This window comes from Pipistrellus hanaki, assembly GCF_964339955.1.
Source record: "Pipistrellus hanaki genome assembly, chromosome: 6".
Lineage (NCBI taxonomy): Eukaryota > Metazoa > Chordata > Mammalia > Chiroptera > Vespertilionidae > Pipistrellus > Pipistrellus hanaki.
Window position 1 is genome coordinate 33,374,350 of NC_140508.1, and position 23,349 is coordinate 33,397,698.

Below are 23,349 nucleotides of genomic sequence, written 5' to 3' on the forward strand. Positions count from 1 at the left end.
TAGGCCCAGGGGCAGATCAAGCAGCTGCCCTGATCGCCCCTCATGAGCAGGGGTAGGTGGAGAAGCCTTCAGGGGCAGTCAGGGCTGGCAGCCACCGCTCACACCAGCTGACTGCGCCGAGCAATTGGGGCCAGTGCCAGGCCCCAGCACCAGGTGCGAGCTCTGGGAGCAAAGAATTTTTAGGAACCACCAGAGGCTTGCCCCAATGACAGTGACTGGCACCCCACCTTGGTCTGGCACCCCCACTCACCTGCTCCACCATCCCGCCATGGCTAAGGCCCACCATGTTCCATGCTCTGCCACCTGCTGCCCACACCTGCCATGTTCTGCTCATGCTCCCCTGGTGGTCAGCACACATCATAGTGACCAGATGTTTGGTTGTTCCACCATTTGGTTAATTTGCATATTAGCCTTTTATTGTATAGGCTACCTTCCTACAGGAGGGGATCTCAACCAGAACTAAGAGCACCCTTTCCCTCCACCTGCCATGATTATTATGTTCTTCATTGTTCTTACTACCTTTTGCCTTTTCTGTTTATTCACTTTCTTTTTAGTTGCTTGAGGAAAATTAATGGCTGATTTGTTACATGTTAGATTCTTAGTGTCTCCAGCAGGAATAAATAGAATTTAGATGTTACTAAAAGGACTATGCCATTCTTTAGTGCAAAGTGTTCTAAATTATAAGCAGGAGCAGAGAGAAAATGTTAGCGTTTTTGTTGTTTTATCTATGATATTTTTAGTGATCAGGAAATAAATATGGGTAAAATAAAGGAAGAGACTCCCTAACTATGGTTCATGATCTATAATATAGTTGCAAAACTCCTTTATGTGGACTATCAAGGCTTGCCTAGGAGAACAAGTGGGAGGTCAAGGTTATATACCTACAAAGAAGACTATTCAAAATAGGTTGCTCCCAAAATGTGGCTGAATTGACATATTCTTGTAATGTGTATTTATTTCCTGCTAAGTGCCAACAGTGGGCCAGGCACTAGGAGACAGGAATATATAAAAAATTATCCTCCAAGGGAAAGCTGCTTGTTGTAGGTCAAGCATGTATAATGAATCCTAATACAAGCTATCTATGTGTCATATGCCAATATACAATAGATGTAAACCATTTCAGATTTGAAAGAATAATTGAGCCAAAACCGGTTTGGCTTAATGGATAGAGCATCGGTCTGTGGACTGAAAGGTCCCAGGTTCGATTCCGGTCAAGGGCATGTACCTTGGTTGCGGGCACATCCCCAGTAGGGGGTGTGCAAGAGGCAGCTGATCGATGTTTCTCTCTCATCAATATTTTAGCTCTCTATCCCTCTTCCTTCCTCTCTGTGAAAGATCAATAATATATATATTTTATATATATATATATATATATATATTTTTTTTTTTTTTTTTTTTTTTTTAAAGAATAATTGAAAGGATTTGGAATGCGCCCATTTTTAATTGACCCAATTAAAATAAGTAAACTGATTTGGAAATTATTTGAAATTAGAGGCCTGATGCACGAAATTTGTACAAAGGGCTCAGACCTCACAGCAGTCCCAGCTGCCTCCTTGGGAGTCCCCTACTCACCCCACCCCCCAAACTGGCCATTCCCAAAAGTCATTCCACCATCCGGTCTAATTAGCGTATTAACTATCATATAGGATTATTATATAGGATACCTCATATTTCTTTTACTGGTAATAAATTTTATAAATTGAATTAGTGCTTCGTAACTTGAACTTTTTAAATCATTGTGATTTTGACTCTTTTTTTTTTTTTTTTTTTTTTTTTTTTTTTTTTTTTTTTTTTTACAGAAATCAAGATGACTACCAGCTGGTTCGAAAATTAGGCCGGGGTAAATATAGTGAAGTATTTGAAGCCATCAACATCACAAATAATGAAAAAGTTGTTGTTAAAATTCTCAAGGTGAGTAACAAAAAGAGAGAGATTGTAATTTCAGAGGTTTTTGGAAGTTAGATTTGTTTTAAGTAATAGTGATGCCTTTTTTAAAGTAGCATTTGAAAGGGCGTTTGGAGTACTTTAACACCTTTATTTTGTCATCTGAAATCAATAGAGATTATCTTAATTTGACAGATCAGGAAACTAAAGCAAGAGAAGTGATTGGCTCTAGTCATACAGCTATATTGTTGCAGAGGAATGGAGTAAAGGTTCAGTCCTCTCTTTAAGCCTAATACTGATTTAATTTCCTCTGTTTTTAATTATATTTCATGCTTTTGTTTTCAATAAATTGTTACCTCTACAGTGTAGGGATGAGGAGTCACAAATGCAGGCCTTTAGAGGTCAGATAGATGACATGCAGCTAGTCTGATGTAAATGCCCATGATTAGAGGAGGTGAGTGATGGGTGCTGTAGTAGTGCAAGACCAGCATTGCTTGATACTCCTTTGCAGAAAGAAACTATAAAGATTTATGTATGTATATGAATTATCCTGGTTTTTAAATGTTGGCTCCATTTTTAAAAAAAACAACAACACTGTAAAGATTGTGATTGAGCATATGTAGGTGAATCCTGGAAATCTGTGTATTAAAAAAATTCAGGTAATGGATCATTAAAGTTTAATAGCCACTGATCTTGTTAATGAAGACATTATATATGCTTAAAATAATTTCTCAGAATTGTATGCAGTATGTCAGTAATCTGAGGTGACTGACACCCTGGGAAAGAGCTGCAGGTCCAGTATAGCAGGCACAGGTCACATGTGTCTATTGAGCATTTTAAGTATGGCTGGTCTGAACTGAAATATGCTATAAGGATAAAATATACTAGATCTCAAAGGCTTAGTAAAATAAATATATCTATACTGCCCATTAGTAAATTTTTATATTGATTTACATGTTAAAAAATTTTTTTGAATATGTTTTGTTAAATAAAATGTTTTATTAAAATTAATTTTGTCTATTTTTTAAATGTTTTTATTGCTTTTTAGAGAGAGAAAGGAAGGGAGAGGGAAAGAAACATTGATGAGAGAGAAACGTCATCAATCCTGCACACTTCGCCCCCACACACATACACAAGGGGTTGAGCCCGTAACCTGGACATGTGCTCTGACCTGGAATCAACCCGGTGGCTTCTTGGTTCCTGGTTCAGTGCTCAACCGCTGAGCTACATTGGCTGGGCTGTTTATCTTTTTTTAACATGGGCACTAGAACATTGAGAATATATATGTCGCTTGCATTATATTTCTTTTGGACCAGCACTGTTTCAGACTATTTAGGAGGAAGGCTTTGTGGAGATGGTACAATTGGACCAAAGCCCTCCTCAGAAAAATGAAGAAGGTTTCTGTCGCAGAGCAGATGTGGAAATGATGAGTGAGGACAAAAGAATATGGAAGTATGTTAAGGGACTCTGCAGAGTGGTCTTTTTAGAATAGAGAGATGAGTTCATTTATAGGAATACTGGTCATAAAGCTAGCTGGGTACTGTGTCCCAGTAATATTCAGAGATCTCATATATTTTCCTTGATTCTTATAACAATCTTATGAGATAAGTACTCTTGTTGATCATTTTTCCCAAATGGAGGCTTAGAGAGGTCATGTAACTTACCCATAGGCATACGGCCAGCAGGTCATGAAAGTAGGATTCACATTAGGGATTTTTTTTACTCCAAGGCCCACATTTAACCCACAAGTTTATGCTGCACAAAGATGGTTTGGCTGTCCTTGATGTTGGTCCTGTTCACCTAACCTCTGTTGGGTGTTTATTTATACACTTACAGGAAGGAATAGAAAAAGTCTGTTTCATTCTAATTTGTAAAAAGATTTTTCAAGATTACCATTTATAATATTAGTATTACCATTTATAATCCTAGTTTGTATTGTTGTAAAGAGTTAACATTTTAAGACTAATGATTGGAATTAAATGCTAATTCTGCAGAGGTCTAATCTTTGGAATGAAAATCTTTTTCAACATTTGCTAAGTAACCTACAGAGTGCTTGGCATAGGGCTAGGAGGAGGATTCAGAGATGAATCTGACACATTTCCTTCTTTCAAGGAGCTCATAATTATGTATGTATTACATTATCTGTTGAAATATCCTGAAATACTTTATTTCACTGATGTTCGTACTTTTACTCTTTCAGCCAGTAAAGAAGAAGAAAATTAAGCGTGAAATAAAGATTTTGGAGAATTTGCGAGGCGGTCCCAACATCATCACACTGGCAGACATTGTAAAAGACCCTGTGGTAAGTATAGTGTGTGCTGGCAAGGCCCACCAGGGCTGAGGTGGTGTTTGACTCAGAGCACAGCTGGCCTCTCTCTGTTGCCCCCTCTACTGTTAAGTCCTGCTTTAAAAGTGCTTAATCAGTTATAGCATTTAACTAGTTTGGGTCTTTCTTTTAAAGAGACCTCCACCCACAGACTATTTCTTATTCTTCTAGGATAAGAGACTGATAGCACTGGAAACTGAAATGTGTTAATCCATTTTGCAAACTCAGGTCCGATGCCGATGGGCGATGGGCGCATTGTCGGGCTGCCTAGAGCCTGGTGAGACTTCAGCTCCATGTCTTCTGTTTGAAATCCATCCCAAAAATGACCTAAGTGTGGTGATCAGAGTGGGAGGGCTTATAGCAATAGAGGGATTCGTGTTACTGAGGCGAGGACTGCCAAATTCACCACGTAGCATCCGCAAACATGGTGCTCATTAAAGCTGCCAGGGCTTTTGCTAATGTGTGTTTTCTGTTTCTTTTCCCTAGTCACGAACTCCCGCCTTGGTTTTTGAACATGTAAACAACACAGACTTCAAGGTATAATATATAATCAATCATTTCAAGATGTTGGGTTTTCAGACCACATAGAAAGCCTTTTAGGGATATTAGTATTAGAAGAACTTCCAACTTGCTTAAAAGAGCTTTTCATCTTCACAGTGTTAAATTATAAGATAGAAATACTGCTGTACAAACTGCCACTGTCCACATCTTGGTAGTTTGCACTTTTATTTGTTGTGTGCTCTCTCTAATAGCCAAATACATTTACTTCTCACCACCTTTACCATTCACTTAACAGTTTCCCCTGATGTCACATGTAATGAAAGCAATAACACATGTTCAGTCAAGATCTGTCCATGGGCATTTTACTTTAAAATGGCAGTGTTCAAGGAGGAATATATTGTGTATGAAAAGCAAAGTCTTCTTATACCTTAGGATTCCTCTGGGTTAGGGTGGTGTAAATTCTGCTACAACACATACCTCTACAACTGATCTCTGACTTTCTGCCCATCCAGCAGCCTACTTCAAACAATTCTCAATTCTAGCACAAAAGAAAAATATGGACACTCCTGGGTTTCAAGTTGTAAGGGTATTTGACTTTCCTTTAAACCAATTCAGTATGAAGAATTTTAGATATCAATAAATGGATGAATTCTTTTGCTGAAATAAGAAAAAAAAAGAACTGTTTTAGAATCAGAGCAATAACTTCAAAGAAAATGTCAGATGACATCACTAACAATTTAATGGCATGCATGTGTTGTTTTTTGTTTTTTTAAAGACCATAACTCTTTGGAAGCTGGAAAGAATACATAACAGTTGTTCAAAGTTTATTTCAAATTGGGAGAGGAATAATTCTGTTAAATTGGCTTGACAGATATGGCAGTGAGCCATCTGCACACTCTCTGGTGATCTGCAGATGAGGTAGTTTCCTACTAAGGAGGCTGTGTATTTGCCAAAATGCCTTTTATGAGAAAGTCTGGAAGTAAATGAAAAGCAATCTTGATTGCAAATGTATATCAATGCATATTGCTTAGATAAATGGTATATTCCCAACAGTGGATTTTAGCTTCAGAAATACAAGTTAAGTAATTCTTGACTTTTGCATATATAAAGATTCAGTGTATCTCTTTATATATATTTTATTGATTTTTCACAGAGGAAGAGAGAGGGATAGAGAGTTAGAAACATCTATGAGAGAGAATCATCGATCAGCTGCCTCTTACACACCCCCTACTGGAGATGTGCCTGCAACCAAGGTACATGCCTTTGATCGGAATCGAACCCAGGACTTTTCAGTCCGCAGGGCGACGCCCTATCCACTTAGCCAAACCGGTCCCGGCTTAATGTATCTCTTTAAAGGGAATGTTATGTTGAAGATTAGAAACTGGTGTAGATATAGATCTTGGGATGATGACAAATGAGCCAAGTCTTGGTTTGAATTACTACAAATAAGGATGAGAAATTGCCTTTCGTCAGCAGTATTTCATGGCTCAAATGTTGCATTTGTCTTTAACAGCAATTATACCAGACGTTAACAGACTATGATATTCGGTTTTACATGTATGAGATTCTGAAGGTAAGGGAACTTTGAATACTAAATACCATTAGATTGATCTTACCTTTGTTAAATAACTCAAATGACTATAGAAAAGTTAGTGAATTAACTTTTTAAAATATGTTGAAAGAAGGGGCCTTTTCATGTAAGTTTTTAATAAGTTTATAGCATCAGAGCTCTTCTGTTAATGTAAAGGTATGGAATAATGTCTAGTATGAATATAATTTAGAATGATTTGGAAAGGGTATTTAGAAGAGAGCTGGGGCCCCATAAATGTTTATAATCTCCATCTTGCTCCTACGAAAGTTAAGTTAAATTGTTCAAACTTGTAAATATATCCAGATGTGTTGGCTTCTGGTATACTTTATTTCACTTAAAATTGAACAAGTAAAACAAGAAACTTCCTCAGCTGTCAAAGGGTCATTGTCCTAAAATAATATAAATCACTGCTTAGAGATTGATGATTTAGAGTGGACTTTGACTTCTAAAGTGAGATCATCACCTAATTATCTTCCTCCTAGTAGTCACAAGATCAACTTTATATATGAGAAAATTGCTAAGAGTTAGCTAAAGTTTCTTATTAAATGAGGGTTGATGTAAAGCCTGTATTCGAACCTTAGAAGTACCGTGAAGAGACTATGCCAGTAGAGATATTTGATCTTCCCATTGGCTCATGCAATCTTATGGCAAGCAGGACTTCATAAAGTTAAGGATCTGCTTGTCTAGTTCTAGAAACCATAGGAACTCAAGTTCCCCTTTAAAAAGGACAAGAATTTGGCCAATGACATCAGCTGATCTAAAAGCTAGGATTAGCAAATCCCAAAGATTGTACCACTCAGTTCACCTGAGTTTGAGTTTGGACATGGTTTTCAAATTGGATTTTATGTCATAAATCAGGAGTTGGCAAACATCTTTATAGGAATAAACAGTAAAAATGTTGGCCTTGTGGTCCATAGGGTCTTTCTCAAGCTACTTAGCTATGTTGTATGATGAAAGCAGCTACAGATAACATGCAAATATGTGTGGCTGTGTTCCAATAAAATAAACATTCACAAAAACAGGCATCAGGCAATATATGGGCCATGGACCTCTACTGTGAACACTTAGCTGATAAAGAATTATTGTTCTTTGAAGAACACTTTGTAGTACAGACCACTTTTCTTCTTTTGAGAGGCTATGCTTATGAAAATAAACCAGCCTTTTTATAAGGGATAGAAATTGGAAGTGATGCAATTGGTGTCACTTTGGTCTTTTTTAACAGAAAGGATGTCGTAATAACTGTGTAAGAACAGGACTTGAAGTTCAGAGGCCATGAGTTTGACTTTAGGATCTTGAGCAAGTCTGCAAAATAGCTGTCAGAGTGATTGTCCTAACCCTGACTCCCAGGGTTATTGTGAGACTAGAAAGAAAACTATAGAGGAAAAAGTAAAAAGTTTTAACTAGAAAAATCACTCTTATGCAAGCTAACCTTTTTTTTTTTTTTCCCTGTTTCTCTTACAGGCCCTGGATTATTGTCATAGCATGGGAATTATGCACAGAGATGTGAAGCCCCATAATGTCATGATTGATCATGAGCACAGAAAGGTAATGTGATAGACTAATAAATCTTTTCCTGCCTGATAGAGTGAACAGCCCATTTTCAACACTTTATCCCTAGCATCTATTACAGTTCCTGGTACCTATGAGGCACTTGACACATATTTGGTGAATGAATAAATTAACTAATCAGAATATTTAAACCATTATTCAAATTTCTAATAATACTATCAAGGACGCCCTGGCCAATGTGGTCCTGTCGATAGAGCGTCAACCCCTGCACTGACGGGTCACAGGTTCAATTCCTGGTCAAGGGCACATATCTGGGTTGCAGGTTCCATTCCTGACCCCAGTCTGGGAGCGTGCGGGAGGCAATCAATTGATGTGTCTCACATTGATGTTTCTCTCTCTCTCCTACTCCCTCCCTTCCCCTTCCACTCTCTAAAAAAAAAAAAATCAATGAAAAAAATATACTCGGGTGAGGATTGACAGCAACAAAAAGAATCTGTCAAGAAGGAAATATTAGAAAAGTGGGAAAATCAGTTTTGGGCATGGAATCTGGCTTTTGGTTTTATTTATTGAATACCTAGTATCTGGGAAACTCCTTTCTTGTTTGCCTCCTCTTTCTTTTTTTTTCTTTTTTTTTTTTTAAATAAGGCACCCTTGTTTTTTTTTGTTTGTTTGTTTGTTTAATATATTTTATTGGTTTTGTACAGAGAGGAAGGGAGAGAGATAGAAAGCTAGAAACATCGATGAGAGAGAGTCAGCGATCAGCTGCCTCTTGCACACCCCCCACTGGGGATAGGCCCGCAACCAAGGTACATGCCCTTGATCGGAATCGAACCCGGGACCTTTCAGTCCCCAAGCCGACGCTCTATCCATTGAGCCAAACCGGTCTCGGCTGCCTCCTTTTTCTTACCTGTACAACAGGTATAATAATATTTGCTCTGCATGCCACTAGGTTATTGTGAGAATTAAGTGTGCACAGTTGTGAAATGGGTGAAATATTTAACAAGTACAAGTGCTATTAATGAGAGTTCTACTGAACACATACTTCGTAATATTTCAGTTTTGTAAGATCACCAAGCATACCTTTTATAGGTAGTGATGACTGTTGTAGACTGGAGATGAGGAGGATTTGTTCATTCAAATAAATTTTTTTTTAGACACACACTATGCATGGTATTGTTCTAGAAGCAGGGGATATATGCTTGAAGCAGATAGTAAAAAATTCTTGTCCATAGGGAGCTTGCCTTTGGTGGGTATGCTCGTAGGGCAGAAAGTTAAAAGTGATGTGAAGAAAAATAAGTCAGGAATAGGGAAAAGCGGGGAATGTTGCTGTTTTAAACAGGGGTAAAGGGAAGATTTCATTGGGAAGATGACATATTTAGAGAACACTTTATCCTCTTAAAATGAGTAATGCTTGCCCTAACCAGTTTGGCTCAGTGGATAGAGCGTCGGCCTGCAGACTCAAGGGTCCCAGGTTCAATTCTGGTCAGGGGCCATCTACCTTGGTTGTGGGCACATCCCCAGTAGGGGGTGTGCAAGAGGCAGCTGATTGATGTTTCTCTCTCATCGATGTTTCTAACTCTCTATCCCTCCCCCTTTCTCTTTGAAAAAAAAGTCAATAAATATATATTTATTATTATTATTATTATTTTTTTAATATATTTTATTGATTTTTTTTAACAGTTGGCAATGGCTGGGCTACAGGGTATAAGTTGGAAATACTGATATGCTGTGTGTGAAGCCAGGGGGCCAGAAATACTCATCTGGGAATACTTGTTGCTAAAAAATGGAAACTCAGGGATGGCTCTGAAGCACTTTCTTTAAGGGGTTGGAGAAAAGAAAGACTAAAAAAATTACCGTATTTTTCGGACCATAAGACGCACCAGTTTTTAGAGAAGGGAAATGAAGAAAAAAAGATTCTGAAACAAATAGTGTCCTAAAATATTTTATGTGCATTAAAACCCAACATCACAGTCATAAACACATGTAATCAACCCTGTAAAGTAAACAGCAGCATTTAGAACCATTTTAGAGCTGGGCAAACACACAGAGACCACACAGAGCCGGGCAAGTAAAAAAACTTTTTTTTTTTACAGTATATGTGTAGGCTATATTTGGACCATAAGACCCAGGGACTTTTTCCCCCCACTTCTGGGGGGGAAAAAGTGCGTCTTATGGTCCGAAAAATACGGTATACTTTTATACCTTTTGTTATAATCCCCTTTGTTCACCAAAACAATGAAGACACTAAACCTAGTTAACATGACAGATTAGACACACCCTAGTACCCACAATTCAAATCATGCTTATGTTTTACACAGTGGGCAAATAAGGTTGCCTCTTGACTATACTAGTACTTTTTCCACTTTCAGGATACATTTTAGTAAGGGCCATTTTGTGCGGCTTTGCTCTTCATTCACTCAACAAATACTTTTTGTTTTTCTTCTGTGTACTAGGCATTATGTTGAATTTAAAAGGTGAATAAAACAGTCCCTACCTTCAAAGAGTTTACAGTCCATTTTGAAGGGGAAAAAAGATAGGAAACAAATATACAGTAAAGAATTGTGGGTTCACCCTGGCTGAGTAGTTAAGAGCATCAACTTCATTGTTTGCGGTTCTGGGAGGGGCTAAAGGCAATGGTTGGTCCTACTTGATAATTAGAAAAGACTTCAGTGAGGACCTAATTTAACTATCTCAAAAGATGAGATGTTCACCAATAGGAGTCTAGGAAAAGTCTAGACAATCTATTCAGCTGAGCAGTAGAAGAAATTTGCAAAAGCACAAAATGAAATTATCTTTCAGCAGGTTTCCCTAGAGCACAAGAATTAAGTCATGAGAACTCGATATGTCAAGCTAAACAGGGTTTTCCAAAAAGTTTAATTTTCATCTTAAATACAGGGGTTGGCAAAACTAGGTTTACAGAGTTGTTGGTATGTGAAATACAGTTTATTCCTGTATTAGTATTTATTTTTGTATTATATTTTTTCATATGAAAACTGTAAATTTACTTCTGTCCCCTCCCTGAATAACAGGTAGTCCTGAAGGGGTTTTAATTTAAAGTGACATGGCTGGTATCCTCCTATATAATAAAAGGCTAATAGCAAATCTACCAAACAGCAGAACGACCCATCGCTATGATGCTCACTGACTACCAGGGGACAGACATTCAATGCAGAAGCTGGCCTCTGATGGTCAATGCACTCCCACGGGGGAAGTGCAACTCAGCCAGAAGCCGGACTTAATGGCTGGCAAGCGCAGCAGTAGTGACAGGATTCTCTCCCACCTCCGCGGCAGCACTAAGGATGTCCCACTGGTGTCAGTCGGACATCCCCCGAGGGCTCCCAGACCGCAAGAGGGTGCAGGCCGCGTTGAGGGACAACCCTACCTCCCCACCCCCCTGCCAAGTGCATGAATTTCATGTGCAGGACTTTTAGTCCTATATAATAAAGATAAAATATGCAGATTGACCATCACTCCATCACAAATATGGCAGCACCCACAGAGGAGGGGGAGGTTACGTAACACAAGATGACTGCAGACGCTGAATTCCCATAAAGAGCCTTAACGAGCAATCAGCAGGAACCTAAGGCTATGCCTCCACCCCAGTTCCAGGCCAGGGGACCTCAGGCCGTACCCCCAGCCCAACAGGACTTGACGGGGCACCTCAAGGTGCACCACCCCCATGCTGGGCTGGGGACCTCAGGCTGCTCCCTTTGCCCTAGGCCAGGAGGCCTCAGGCCACGCCCCATGCCCAGTGGGGCTTGACGAAGGGCCACAAGGCGTGCCCCACACCCGGCAGGGCTTGACAGGGGACCTCAGGTCACACCCCCTTGCTTGACGGGGCATGACAAGGTTGGGACCAGCCAGGTGTGGATCTAGCCCAATGGGGGGTCCGGCTGAGTCTGAGTCTCAGACGATTTTGAAGTGCACATGGGTGGGCAGGACTTAACTCTGGGTCCCATGGTGCACCCGACTCTGACAGGAGGAAGATTTTCGTATACATTTTACTAATTTTCTTTCATTTCTTACACTTCTATTATAGCGAAAGGGCAAATACAATATTAAAATATTTCCTCTAATTAATCCCTTTTAATGTGCACAAATTTTGTGCACCGGGTCACTAGTCTATATATATAAAAGCCTAACCGACTGTTATGATGGAACAGCAGGTCACAGTGACGTGCACTGACCACCAGGGAGCAGATGCTCAACAGCAGGAGCTGCCCCAGGCCCACAGGCCCTGGCCTGGGATGGGGAACCAGGAGTGGGTGGTGGGGGATGCGTCCCCTTTTCCAGGGGAGCTGAATGCCTGCTCCCTCCTTTGGGATGGGTGGCGATGACAAATGTCTTAAAGAGCCCGGATGTGGAGGGCTGTGCCCTCTCACTGGCTACCTGAGGGCAGGGTTGACGGAGATGGAGATGCGGTGAGAATGTGGGGTGTACGCTAAGCTTGCTTGAACTCCCCTTGCTAACCTCCTCCGAGACGCCAGGGCTCTCACACTCAGGTGCCTGGCAACCCAGGTGCTGCCCAGGACCCAAAAGTCAGCTGGGACCTGCCCTTCTGCCAGACACTCGTGCTTCGATATCCAGCCAGGCCTGGGTACTGCACCTGGGCATGGATGTCTTGCACCGGACCTCTAGTTTTTAAAAGAGTACCTTAAAGACAATGTATGGTGTAGCTTGGAAGATAAAATTGCTTATGATTTATTCTCTTTTTTTCTTTCAGCTACGGCTAATAGACTGGGGTTTAGCTGAGTTTTACCATCCTGGCCAAGAATATAATGTCCGAGTTGCTTCTCGATACTTCAAAGGTCCTGAACTACTTGTAGACTATCAGGTGAGAAGAGAAAGGCAAATAAAATTTCTGTCCTAGCTCTGGCCAGTGTCGCTCAGTGATTAGAGTGTCGGCCCCAAGCCAAAGGGGGGTTGCAGGTTTAATCCCTAGCCCAGGTCAAGGCATGTGCAGTAGGCAACTAATCAGTGTGTGTGTCTCTTTTTTTTCCACCCCATCCCCCTTCTACTCTCTCTAAATGGAAAAAATATCCTCAAGTGAGGGTTAACAAACAAAAAAGTTTCTGTTCTATGCTTATTTTGTACATAATTTGCAAAAAATCTCATTTTGAGTAGGTTACTTCTACATGTGCATGGCTAACCCTTTATATAAATTTAAAATATGAATCAGCTCAATTCATCTACTGTAACTTATGTTTTTATTATCATAATGTTAGTAGAATATGAATTGATCTGCATTTGATCCTAACTGAAGAAAAAGTACATCAAAGATAACCTTTTCTATTTAGAAACTACGGAGCTTAGGTTTAATGAACCTGAGGACTAAACTAAATTATGCTCTCAAAATTTTTATAAATTGTATCTATATATATAAAAAGCCAGCAATTGGAATGCCAGAATGACTGGAACCACTGATAGCTATGATGCCCCCTGCGGCTGGCCAACTGGCCTGATTGGGGCGGGACTGGTTGGCCAACCACCCAAGGCCTCTCCCCTTAGCCAGCCAGACCCCATCTGAGTACAAATTCGTGCACCAGGCCTCTAGTAACTTCCTTTTACTAAAAAAGCCCTCTTCTCACAGAAATAAAATCCTTAGGTATATCTTTCATGCCCATTCCTCCCAGCTGTTATCAGATACCTTAAAAAGTTCAGACTGACCTAGAAATTATTTTTCTGGGATCTTGAGGATATAACCCTAAGCTCGAACATTTTATGCATAAAAATATTCTTTCTTTTAAAAAATTTCTGCTTTTTTGAGAGAGAAATAGTGATTTTTGTTCCACTTATTTATGCACTCAGTGATTGATTCTTATATGTGCCCTGACTGGGGATTGAACCCACAACCTTGGCATATCAGGACAATGATATAACCAACTGAGCAACCTGACCAGGGCCCAAAATATTCTTTATGATATTATTTATAATTATTGTATTAAACAAAACCACTATCCTATTATAGGGAAATTAAAGATTAAATTCTGAAATATTTGTTCAGTAAAATAATGTTACACATTAAAAGGTTTCCAGAGGCTAACAACTTGAGATGTTTTTATGTGAGTGAAAAAGGTAATTCAAAATAGTATGTAGATGGTTTTACAATAAAATGGTGGAAATGCATAGAAGAAAAAACTGAAAAATATATGAAGATGTTATTGGTGTTTAGACATTTTAGTGGAGTGATTTTTTTTTTTTTTAAGTAGTAATTTTTTATTTGGAAAGTACAAGATAATTTATTGTCATTTCATTTATAACTGACTTTTTTTTTTTAACTTCAATGCAGATGTATGATTATAGTTTGGATATGTGGAGCTTGGGCTGTATGCTGGCAAGTATGATTTTTCGGAAGGAGCCATTTTTTCATGGACATGACAATTATGATCAGGTGATACATGTTCTCAATAGGCAACTTACTGGGCTAACGTAGATAATGATGAGATCTGGCTACTTAGTAGAAACTGTAGTGGATTTTGCTAAAATATAGATGCCCATCCCAATCATTTAGAGTGAGACCCTAGAATAATTTTCAATTCCTGGCTTATTCAGTTAGCCCAACATTGATCCTTTTATTGGTATTTTGAGAGCTACCGTATAGCCTTTTGAAATCACTGAGTTTTTCCCCTAGTCTTTTGATTTGTTTGCTTGTTTCATTGTAAATTACACATGTAAAATAAGACATTACCTTAGAATCCTTTAATGTGAGTTTTCACTAAAATTGGGAATATTTTCTTCAACGTGTTGGTTTACATATGGTATTTCTATGATCCTTTTGTCTCTTTATATGGATTGAGTTGGTGTATGTCAGTAGAAATATAGATGATGTTTTTTATACTAGCTCCACTTCCCCTTGAAGATCAATTAAAATCAGCAAGACTTTATGAAGCACCATGCAGGGTTGGAGAAGACTTTTTTTTTTTTTTTTTTAAGTTTAGTCTAGCCCTGGCCTGAGTGGTTGAGCGTCCATCCAGGCACTAAGAAGTCACTGGTTCAATTTCCGGTCAGGGCACATTCTGGATTTGGGGCTCGATCCAAAACCAGGGGGCATTTTTAAAAGTACTAAGAAAAAAGATTAGTCCAGCCTCTCAAACAGTTCATAGTTTAGTACGGGAATGAAATATACAAGGAAATAAGTTACAGTTGTAAATGTCGGAATAGAAACGTAGACAAGGTACAAAAGGTAGTTGTGGGAGTGAGTGGTCTGAGTGTACAAAGGGAGTTTGCCAAAGGAAGTGACACCCTTGGCTGGGTTGTGAGGGTACAAACATAAGACTTCATCTGGGAGACATTTCAAGGGGAAGGAACCAGGTTATATCATTGTTTTTTCCTTTTTTACACCATCACGTTGAGTTCTGATTTAGAGAATTTTGTGTGGAAATTATTCCTGTGGTACATAGAAATCTGAAGTAAATTTGAGTGTATATTCATACCTGTAGCGCCGATGATCCCTTTGCTGTTAATCCAGTCACGGCTGTTTATTGATTTAATTTTGTAACATGGTTGTTGTGTGGGTTTTTGTCTTTCTTCAATCCTAGTTGGTGAGGATAGCCAAGGTTCTGGGGACAGAAGATTTATATGACTATATTGACAAATACAACATTGAATTAGATCCACGTTTCAATGATATTTTGGGCAGGTGAGTCAAAACAAAATCTATGCATCTGTGCATTAATCACTTTAAGACATACTGTAAATTGACACTTTGGATCCTCAAAAAATAGTTATGACCCTGGCCATTGTGGCTCAGTTGGTTTGATGTCATCATGTGCACTGAAAGGTTGCCAGTTTGATTACTGGTCAGGGCACATACCAGATTGCAGGCTTGATTCCCTGGGGGAGTGCAGGAGGCAGCTGATCAATGTTTTGTTCTCACATTGATGTTTCTCTCCCTCTCACTTCCTCTCTCTGAAAACCAATAAAATATATTTCTTTAAGACTATTTTAAAAAATAGTTACATCCTCTTTGCCAGCCCTGCTGAAGCATCACTAGTCCTGTACTGCAGGATGCTGCTTGGGTCATCCTGTGATAAAATCACTGGATTGAATGCCATTTTCCCAAGTTCACTGAAAAGATGGTGTGGAGATTATTGTATTAATGAAATATAGATTCTAATAGAAGGTTTGCAGTTGACTTAGCTTCTCCAAATGACAAAGCCCTTTAAGAGAAATAAATAGTAATAGGAAATATATGTTTCAAGACCGATATGCAGACAGACAATGAACAGACTCTGAAAATAGTGGCTAGGCGCAATACTAATTCATTCACCACTTACCAGGAGGTGGACTTTCCTGATGCAAAGGCTTTGCTGGCCAAGTGGTAGAGATGCCAGGAATGTGTGAGGGGATGGGAAAGAGGCCTGGTTAGACTAGCCATCTGACCCCCCTTGCTGTGCAGAAGTATTCAGTATTGTAAAGGAACATGAATTATTGTTTGTAAAATTGTGAGCACCCAGATTCTCCTCTGTGCAACACTGCTGTTTTCAGTCTCTCCAGTTAGCTTGGTTGTCTCCCTAGTGACAGAGTGCTATAAAACTGCTCTCTTGAGTTTTGATTTCTTTTTGCTAGTTGCTGGGCTCCTAGTCACTAAGGAAAATTTAGGAGGGAAATAAATGTTGGGTTTCTCTACCCCTTGTTTCATTTCTCATTTCCCCTTTTGGCTCTGCAGACACTCACGTAAGCGATGGGAACGCTTTGTCCACAGTGAAAACCAGCACCTTGTCAGCCCTGAGGCCTTGGATTTCCTGGACAAGCTGCTGCGATACGACCACCAGTCGCGGCTCACCGCAAGAGAAGCCATGGAACACCCCTATTTCTGTGAGTCCAACTGTTCAATCCAGAGAGCCTGGGTAGGCCTGCCCAGCAGACTGTACAAGACAAGGGAAAATACATGTGAAGAAAACTGTAGGTCCACGGCCCCACCAGAAGAGAGTTGGAATCCCAGCTCTGCTTATCTTGTGGCAAAGTTATTCAGCCACAGTGAGCCTTGGTTTCTTCAAATGAGGACAGTGATGGCAACTGTCTTACAGAATTGTTGGGAGGATTCTTATCTAATAGTACTTAATACATGATTGTTCCTAAACAAACTACTTTTCTTACTGTGTGAGTGATACTTATCAGGGGTTAGCTAGTATGGAGTGGTTGGATTATAATGAACTAGAGGCCCGGTATACGGATTCGGGCACTGAAGGTGGAGGATCCCTCTGCCTGGCATGTGGGGATTGGGCCAAAACCAACTTTCCAACATCCCCGAAGGGGTCCCAGATTGCAAAAGGACAGTTCTCTGGAGAAACACCCCACAATCAGGCTCCCTCCTCAGGTGCATCACCCTAGACCTGCAACTGCCAAGTCACTACAGTTCAGCAGCTCCTGCATGAGTGTCTGCCCCCTGGTGGTCAGAGCACTGGTTGGACGGTCAGATGGTCGCTTAGGCTTTTATATAGAGAGTAGTAGCCCATCACGCAATATCGTGCAGTTGCTGCCCACCACTTCTGCGGGAGCTGGTGGGAACGCAGTGCACCGCCAGGCACCACACTGCTTCCGTGGGATGCGGTCCCCCCATCTCCTCTCCCAGCCTCCGCTCAGCTGCAGAGACTGCAAGCCAGCTCCCCTGCCCCCCAGAGGCCCTCTGTAGGGCTGGGGCAGAATGCTTGCCTTGTTGCCATGGTGACAAAGCAAGCATTCTGCCAGGCCACTCATGCTGCCCGCTCTCAGCAGCTGCCCCCCAGCAGGATTGGGGGACTCAGGGGCTGAGAGGACTAGGTGCCGCCATCTTTGTGATGGAGTGATGGTTAATTTGCATATTTTATTTGATAGGATAGTCCCATATCTGTCCTGTGTCTGGTTATAATTTATTGGAGAGCCAAGGAAGCTAGAAAATCTTAACTGTATGAACACCTTGACTTAGGTTTGTGTTATACCTAACGGTGCTGTCCTGGGTGAAAATGTCTATTAGACCCACTCCATCTTCACAGTGATGTTAGCTTCAACATTGGATTATTTCTTGGAGTGTTAGAGTGGTTTCGTAGTGAACTGATTATGTGTTTGCCCAGTCTCCTATATCTGAAGCAGACTGGCCTGAAGTCTATGGTAATAGCACTAACTTGCACAACCTATAACTTTGGCCTATTTGACACCATGCTTAACCAGTTGAGTTGTGGACTGCAATAAGATCATTTCATTCTGATACTATATCTCTCTCTAGGTCAGGTTAGATTATTTTGTCTCATTAAACCCTAACAGGATCAGTTTTGTGTAAATTAGATCTACCATGGATAATTACTCATCTTCCTACCATTTACAATAGTTTTAGAGGTTGCCTTTACTAGTTGGACAAGAAAGATAATTCTATTTTCTATTGTCTAATTTATGGTGAAGACAAGGCAGATGCCACCTTAAGTTCTTCTGGGAAGTATATGGAATATAAGATTGAAAGCATGAGTGTGACTGCTTTAAGATCATTAGTTTAATTGTTAAGCATAACAGAACTTAACATATTTGTGTTTTCCTAGATACTGTTGTGAAGGATCAGGCTCGAATGGGCTCAGCTAGCATGCCAGGAGGCAGTACACCTGTCAGCACCGCCAATATGATAACAGGTCAGTTCATCAGTGAATTTCTGTTCTTTTTCTTTAAGCGGTAGAAGTTGATTATTCTTCCCTGTTTGTGTTTTTGCGGCCTGATTTGCTCCCTATTGTGAACCTCCTCTTCTCTCTGTTATGATTACCTTGTTAATAATTGATATACTAACCTGTGCAGCTCTCTCCACTAGCCTTCAGGATGCTTTTGACATCTGATATACTTCAGTGACACTACTTTGAGTAGGCTATCAACAGGCTCTTCTAGGCCAGAATCCCCAAAATGTCTCAGAGGGACATGAATGTCCCAACAAGCCATGAAAAATAAAAGTGATCTTTAATTTCACAGTTTAGAGTGACAGTAGTTGACATGGTCCTCAGAAACAAGATTAAGAAATTGGGGAGAGAAGAGGTGGGGTTTGCACGTGGGGTATATATTAGTAAAAGAATGGTTCTTTGATCCCCCCCCCCCAAAGCAATTACAGTGTATCTAATAAATTGTAAATATATGAAATTATTTTTCCTTACTGTTGAATCACTACGATTTAGAGCAAATTTTTGTACAGAGTACACAATTATTCTAAAGAGATTCTAGGCCCATATTGTGAGAATTATACCAGATCCACGTGGGTACACTTGTAGTGAGGGCCTTTACTCAGACACCCTCAGAGAATTACTGATAATGAGCTAGCTGCCTTCTAGACGTTATTCCCTGGGACTGTTGGCTGTGTGCAAAATGATGCATGTCCAAGGTGGTAGCCTTATTTGTAACAGCAGGATATTTAACAGTAATAGGGAACTGTTAAATGAATTATGGGACATCCATTCAATGGAATGCTATGCAGCCAGAGAAAAGAATGAATGTTTCGTGTTCTTTTCTAGCTCCAACTCCAGGATAATGTGAAAATAAAATAAGCAAGATGCAGAGCCATGTCCAAGACCAGGAGTGGGCAAAAGTATATAATCACATTTCTATATATGGTATCCATATGAATATTCTGATAAAATTGTATTCATGTATATGCATAAAATATTTCTGGAAGGATATACCCTAGAAATTGTGCCATGGTGACAGGGCAGTGGAGATTTATTAACTATATATTTTGAACTTTCTCAAATACTGTTTTGGCTTAGAGGTGGGAAGTGCTCCTTTAAGTAATTTTGAATTTTTAGCTGCAGTGTGATATAAACACATGAGTTTTTACTCTAGCCCTCTGCTGTTCAGTATGGTGGTGACTAGCAACATGTGGCTATCTAAATTAAGCAAATTTAATAAATGTTTTGTTTTGGGTTTTTGTTTTGTTTTGTTTTTTAATATATTTTATTGACTTCACAGAGAGGAAGGGAGAGGGATAAAGAGTTTCAAGTGCTCAGTAGCTACATGTGGTTAGTGGCCACTAGGTTAGCACAGATTATAGAACAGGAAATCTGATTGCACAGTGCCGCCCTAGATAGGCCTGGGTTGGAATCCAAGGATAATTGCCAACTTTACTAGCTGTTTACTTTTGGTCAAACTGCTTAAACTCTCCAAGCATGGATTTCTTTGTCTCCTAAATTAATTATAACTTGCCATTTTAATTTGTGAGGATTTAATTTGAAATTAGTTTAATTTGTAAAAATCTGGCAAAGGATATGCCTGTAATGAAGAGAATTTTTGTGTGCGTGGAATATATTGAACAACATAAACTGATGAACAGAAATAGATGCAGAGACATAGAAGCATCGAACAGACCAAGAGAATTGATCTGTGTGTGTCACTTTTGAGGTAGGAGCTATGGAAAACTGGTGACTAATATTTCCATGGTCGGTCTCTCTCGCTTACCCTCGTCTGTTTTCTTTCAGGGATTTCTTCAGTGCCAACCCCTTCACCCCTCGGACCTCTGGCGGGCTCACCAGTGATTGCTGCTGCCAACCCCCTGGGGATGCCTGTTCCGGCCGCCGCTGGCGCTCAGCAGTGATGGCCTCTTCTGCCTCCTGATGCCTGAGCAGAGGTGGGGGAGTCCGCTCTCCTCGATGCAGCTTGCGCCTGGTGGGGAGGGGTGAAATAACTTAAGGAGCACCGTGTCTGACCCGTTGCTTGTGGATTTATAGTAGTTCAGTCATAAAAAAAGAATTATAATAGGCTGATTTTCTTTTTATTTTTCTTTCTTTTTTTTCTTTTTTTTTAACTCGAACTTTTCATAACTCAGGGGAATCCCTGAAAAATTACCTGCAAGTGGAATATTTCACGGACAAATTTTTTTCTCCCCTTCCAAATTCAGTTCCTCATCACTAAAGAACAAAGATAAACCAGCCTCAATTCCTGCTGCTGCATTTGGGTGGAGATTTCTTCCCATGCCGACCATTGCTCAACCACCATCTCACACTTTGGGGCCAGGGGCTTGTATCTCATGCTCTTTTCCAGAGATTACAAAAATGTAGCTTCTTCAAGGGAGGTGGGAAGGAAGGAGGGAGGACCCAACCTCTAAAAGCAGTGTCCTGCTCGTCATTTACATCACTTTATTCCAAAAGTGCTTCAGTGGGGTTATCCTGGTGAATCTAGTGGAAATATGTCTTAATTATAGTTACATTGAGATGCTGAAAAAATCTACCCAAAGTGCTGACAGGTCATGAAAATCTATGTTCACTCTGAATCATGTCTTACTGACCTGACCCTAAATCCAGCTCACTTGTAAGTTTAGTTTCAAACTTTAATAACTTTCCCTCTCTGGCTCCTTACCTTGGTCCTCTTTCCTCTCGTATCCCAAAATACTCTATAGCTGGAAGGAGACTTGGCCATTTTGAATTTAGTTAGCTACTGGGTATAATTTATTGCTTTTTACAAAAGAAAAAAACATTGTCTGTATAGGTTTCATGTTAACAACGCTTTAAGAGCTAATGGGAGATGTGGCCACAGTTTCATTTTAAGTTTTCCGCCTTCTTTCCCTCCTACCTTCCCCTTTCCTCACATGCCATTCAGTGAGAAGGCCTGCCCTCAGTCTTGTAACTGTATCTGAGAGGGAGGAGCAGAGCCGCCGTCTCCAGTGAAGCTGAAATGGTAGACCTGTAATTGTGGGAAAACTAAACTCTCTGTTACAGCCCTGCCGCCCCTGCTGTGTGTGTATATATAATACTTTGTCCTTCATATGTGAAAGATCCAGTGTTGGAGTTCTTTGGTGTAAATAAAGGTTTGGTTTTATTTATCGAGGTTAGATTTAAGTTCCCTGTGTAAAGGTCTCGCTGGGTGGGTGTCTCAACGTTCACATCTGAGGGGCCTGCAGCCCTGTGCCGTGGAGGCCTCCTACGGCCGCCATTTTTATACCCCCCTCATCTGGCCCATGGTCCTGGGCAGGGCAGGGAGGCCTTAAAAAGCACCACAAGCCAAAGCGTCTCTGGGGATTAAGGATCCTTTGCCATAAAATTCATTTTGTGTCTCAGCAGTGCAGGGATTGGGGATGGAAAAGTCGCCAGTTTTGTGTGTTTGTGTGTATGTAAAGTGGATTTTCCACTGTAATTCAACCACCTAAGTTTATCAGGTGCTTCACTGAGGAAGCCTAGTTTTTTAAGCACAATAGCAAAACCATCAGCTCTGTATTTTCTCCTGTTAATTTAATTACAGTAGCTGCTTGTGGGGACTAGGGAAAATTCTTCCAACATATTTTAAGGCCTAAAATCTTAGTTCCCCATTCTCCTACCTTTATAGATTCATAAGCCTTTCTCATCTGGGCGTCATAGATAAATGTAATTATTTGAGGAGTTGAATCTAATGAACTTATCTAACTTTGTAACCCAAATTGGCTCTAGTAACTTACTTTATCAAGGTGATGGCTTTAGTGAGTATAATGATGAACTTTAGAGAAAGCTAAAGCCTCCTTTTATAATGCTTCTCAACCATAGGGAGAACATTCTGTGTGGCAGGTGGTTTTCTTTCTTGTTGCCACTTACAGTGGATATTTATTGTTCTTGACCCTTTTATGCCCTAGAATGCTGTGTGGGTTACCATGTTGAATCTGTGCAGAAGCTAAAAGCACCGGATGTGCCAGAGATGCAATTTGTGATTACGTTTGCACTGGATTGTGATTTGAACAGGACACGATGACTAATGAATTCTTTCTTTTTAGGTGGGGAGGAGGGTTGTTGTAAATCAAGACTTCACGTTCTACCCTTGTAGCTCAGAGAATCTAGGCGTAGCAGAGGCTGATGTGAGGAGCTGCAGACAGCTGAACCTCCTAACACGCATCAGACCTTGCAAGAAACTGAAGGTAAATGCAGAGGACTCTGAAATGCCACCCAAGAGCCTTTTAAAAGAAATAAACTTTTTTAAATGTTAATTAAGGAGTCACTGCAAAAGCATGGAAAAAAAAAGATCCAATTGGGTGGGTGGGGGGCAAGGGTTTACAGAGTAACAACTTCTTTGTTGTAAATTACCTCATCTGTATACCTTGTATTGGGACACTTTATTTCTCAGCACTACCTGTGTCTGCATTGATCAGATTGCAGGAGATGGAATGCCAATATAAGACAGTTGTGTTGGCAATTACTCTGAAAGGTTTTTTAGTATTTTTAAATTTTGTTTGAAGTGGGCTCCCTTTCTATCTCCCCCCTTCCCCCCCCCTTTTTTTTTTAAGTTGGAAGTCAGAAGTTTCCCCTCTCCCCTTGATTTATTGGTTGTAATTGTATTGTAATTGGTATAACTAAAACATTAACTGTGCTGGGAAGAAGTTGTGCCATGAAGGTCTTTAAATTTTTTTTTAATAAAAACATTTAAACAAATGAAATGTCCCAACAGCCTGAACAGTATGCTTCTCCATCCGACACCGTATGTGATAGATGGCTTAGTTCTCACATACTTTAAATTTAATATTGAGTTTATAGGGATGTGAAGAGGGATGATTTAAGATTGGTTGAGGAGCTCTAAAGTCTGAGAGTTTTTGGCGTTGAGATACAGTGAAAGAGCATGATGTTGCTAAACAGGACTGGTT

At 40.2% G+C, this 23,349-nt stretch overlaps 1 protein-coding gene across 4 annotated transcripts in view; it reads left to right on the forward strand.

The window, feature by feature from the left end:
• The window catches only part of CSNK2A1 (casein kinase 2 alpha 1), a 52,652-nt gene that overhangs the window by 24,051 nt on the left and 5,252 nt on the right, over positions 1 to 23,349 (forward strand). For 2 of the 4 annotated variants that reach the window (XM_084887926.1, XM_084887927.1), the window contains 11 exons: positions 1,800 to 1,911; positions 4,085 to 4,186; positions 4,697 to 4,747; positions 6,225 to 6,284; positions 7,764 to 7,847; positions 12,535 to 12,645; positions 14,101 to 14,202; positions 15,350 to 15,450; positions 16,480 to 16,628; positions 18,323 to 18,409; positions 20,231 to 23,145. In XM_084887926.1, coding sequence (XP_084744052.1) covers positions 1,800 to 1,911; positions 4,085 to 4,186; positions 4,697 to 4,747; positions 6,225 to 6,284; positions 7,764 to 7,847; positions 12,535 to 12,645; positions 14,101 to 14,202; positions 15,350 to 15,450; positions 16,480 to 16,628; positions 18,323 to 18,409; positions 20,231 to 20,346 — 1,075 coding nt within the window. In that variant the 3' untranslated portion in view covers positions 20,347 to 23,145. Of the gene's footprint in view, positions 1 to 1,799; positions 1,912 to 4,084; positions 4,187 to 4,696; positions 4,748 to 6,224; positions 6,285 to 7,763; positions 7,848 to 12,534; positions 12,646 to 14,100; positions 14,203 to 15,349; positions 15,451 to 16,479; positions 16,629 to 18,322; positions 18,410 to 20,230; positions 23,146 to 23,349 lie in introns of those variants that run through there. The other 2 variants (XM_084887929.1, XM_084887928.1) reach the window with 2 other exon arrangements.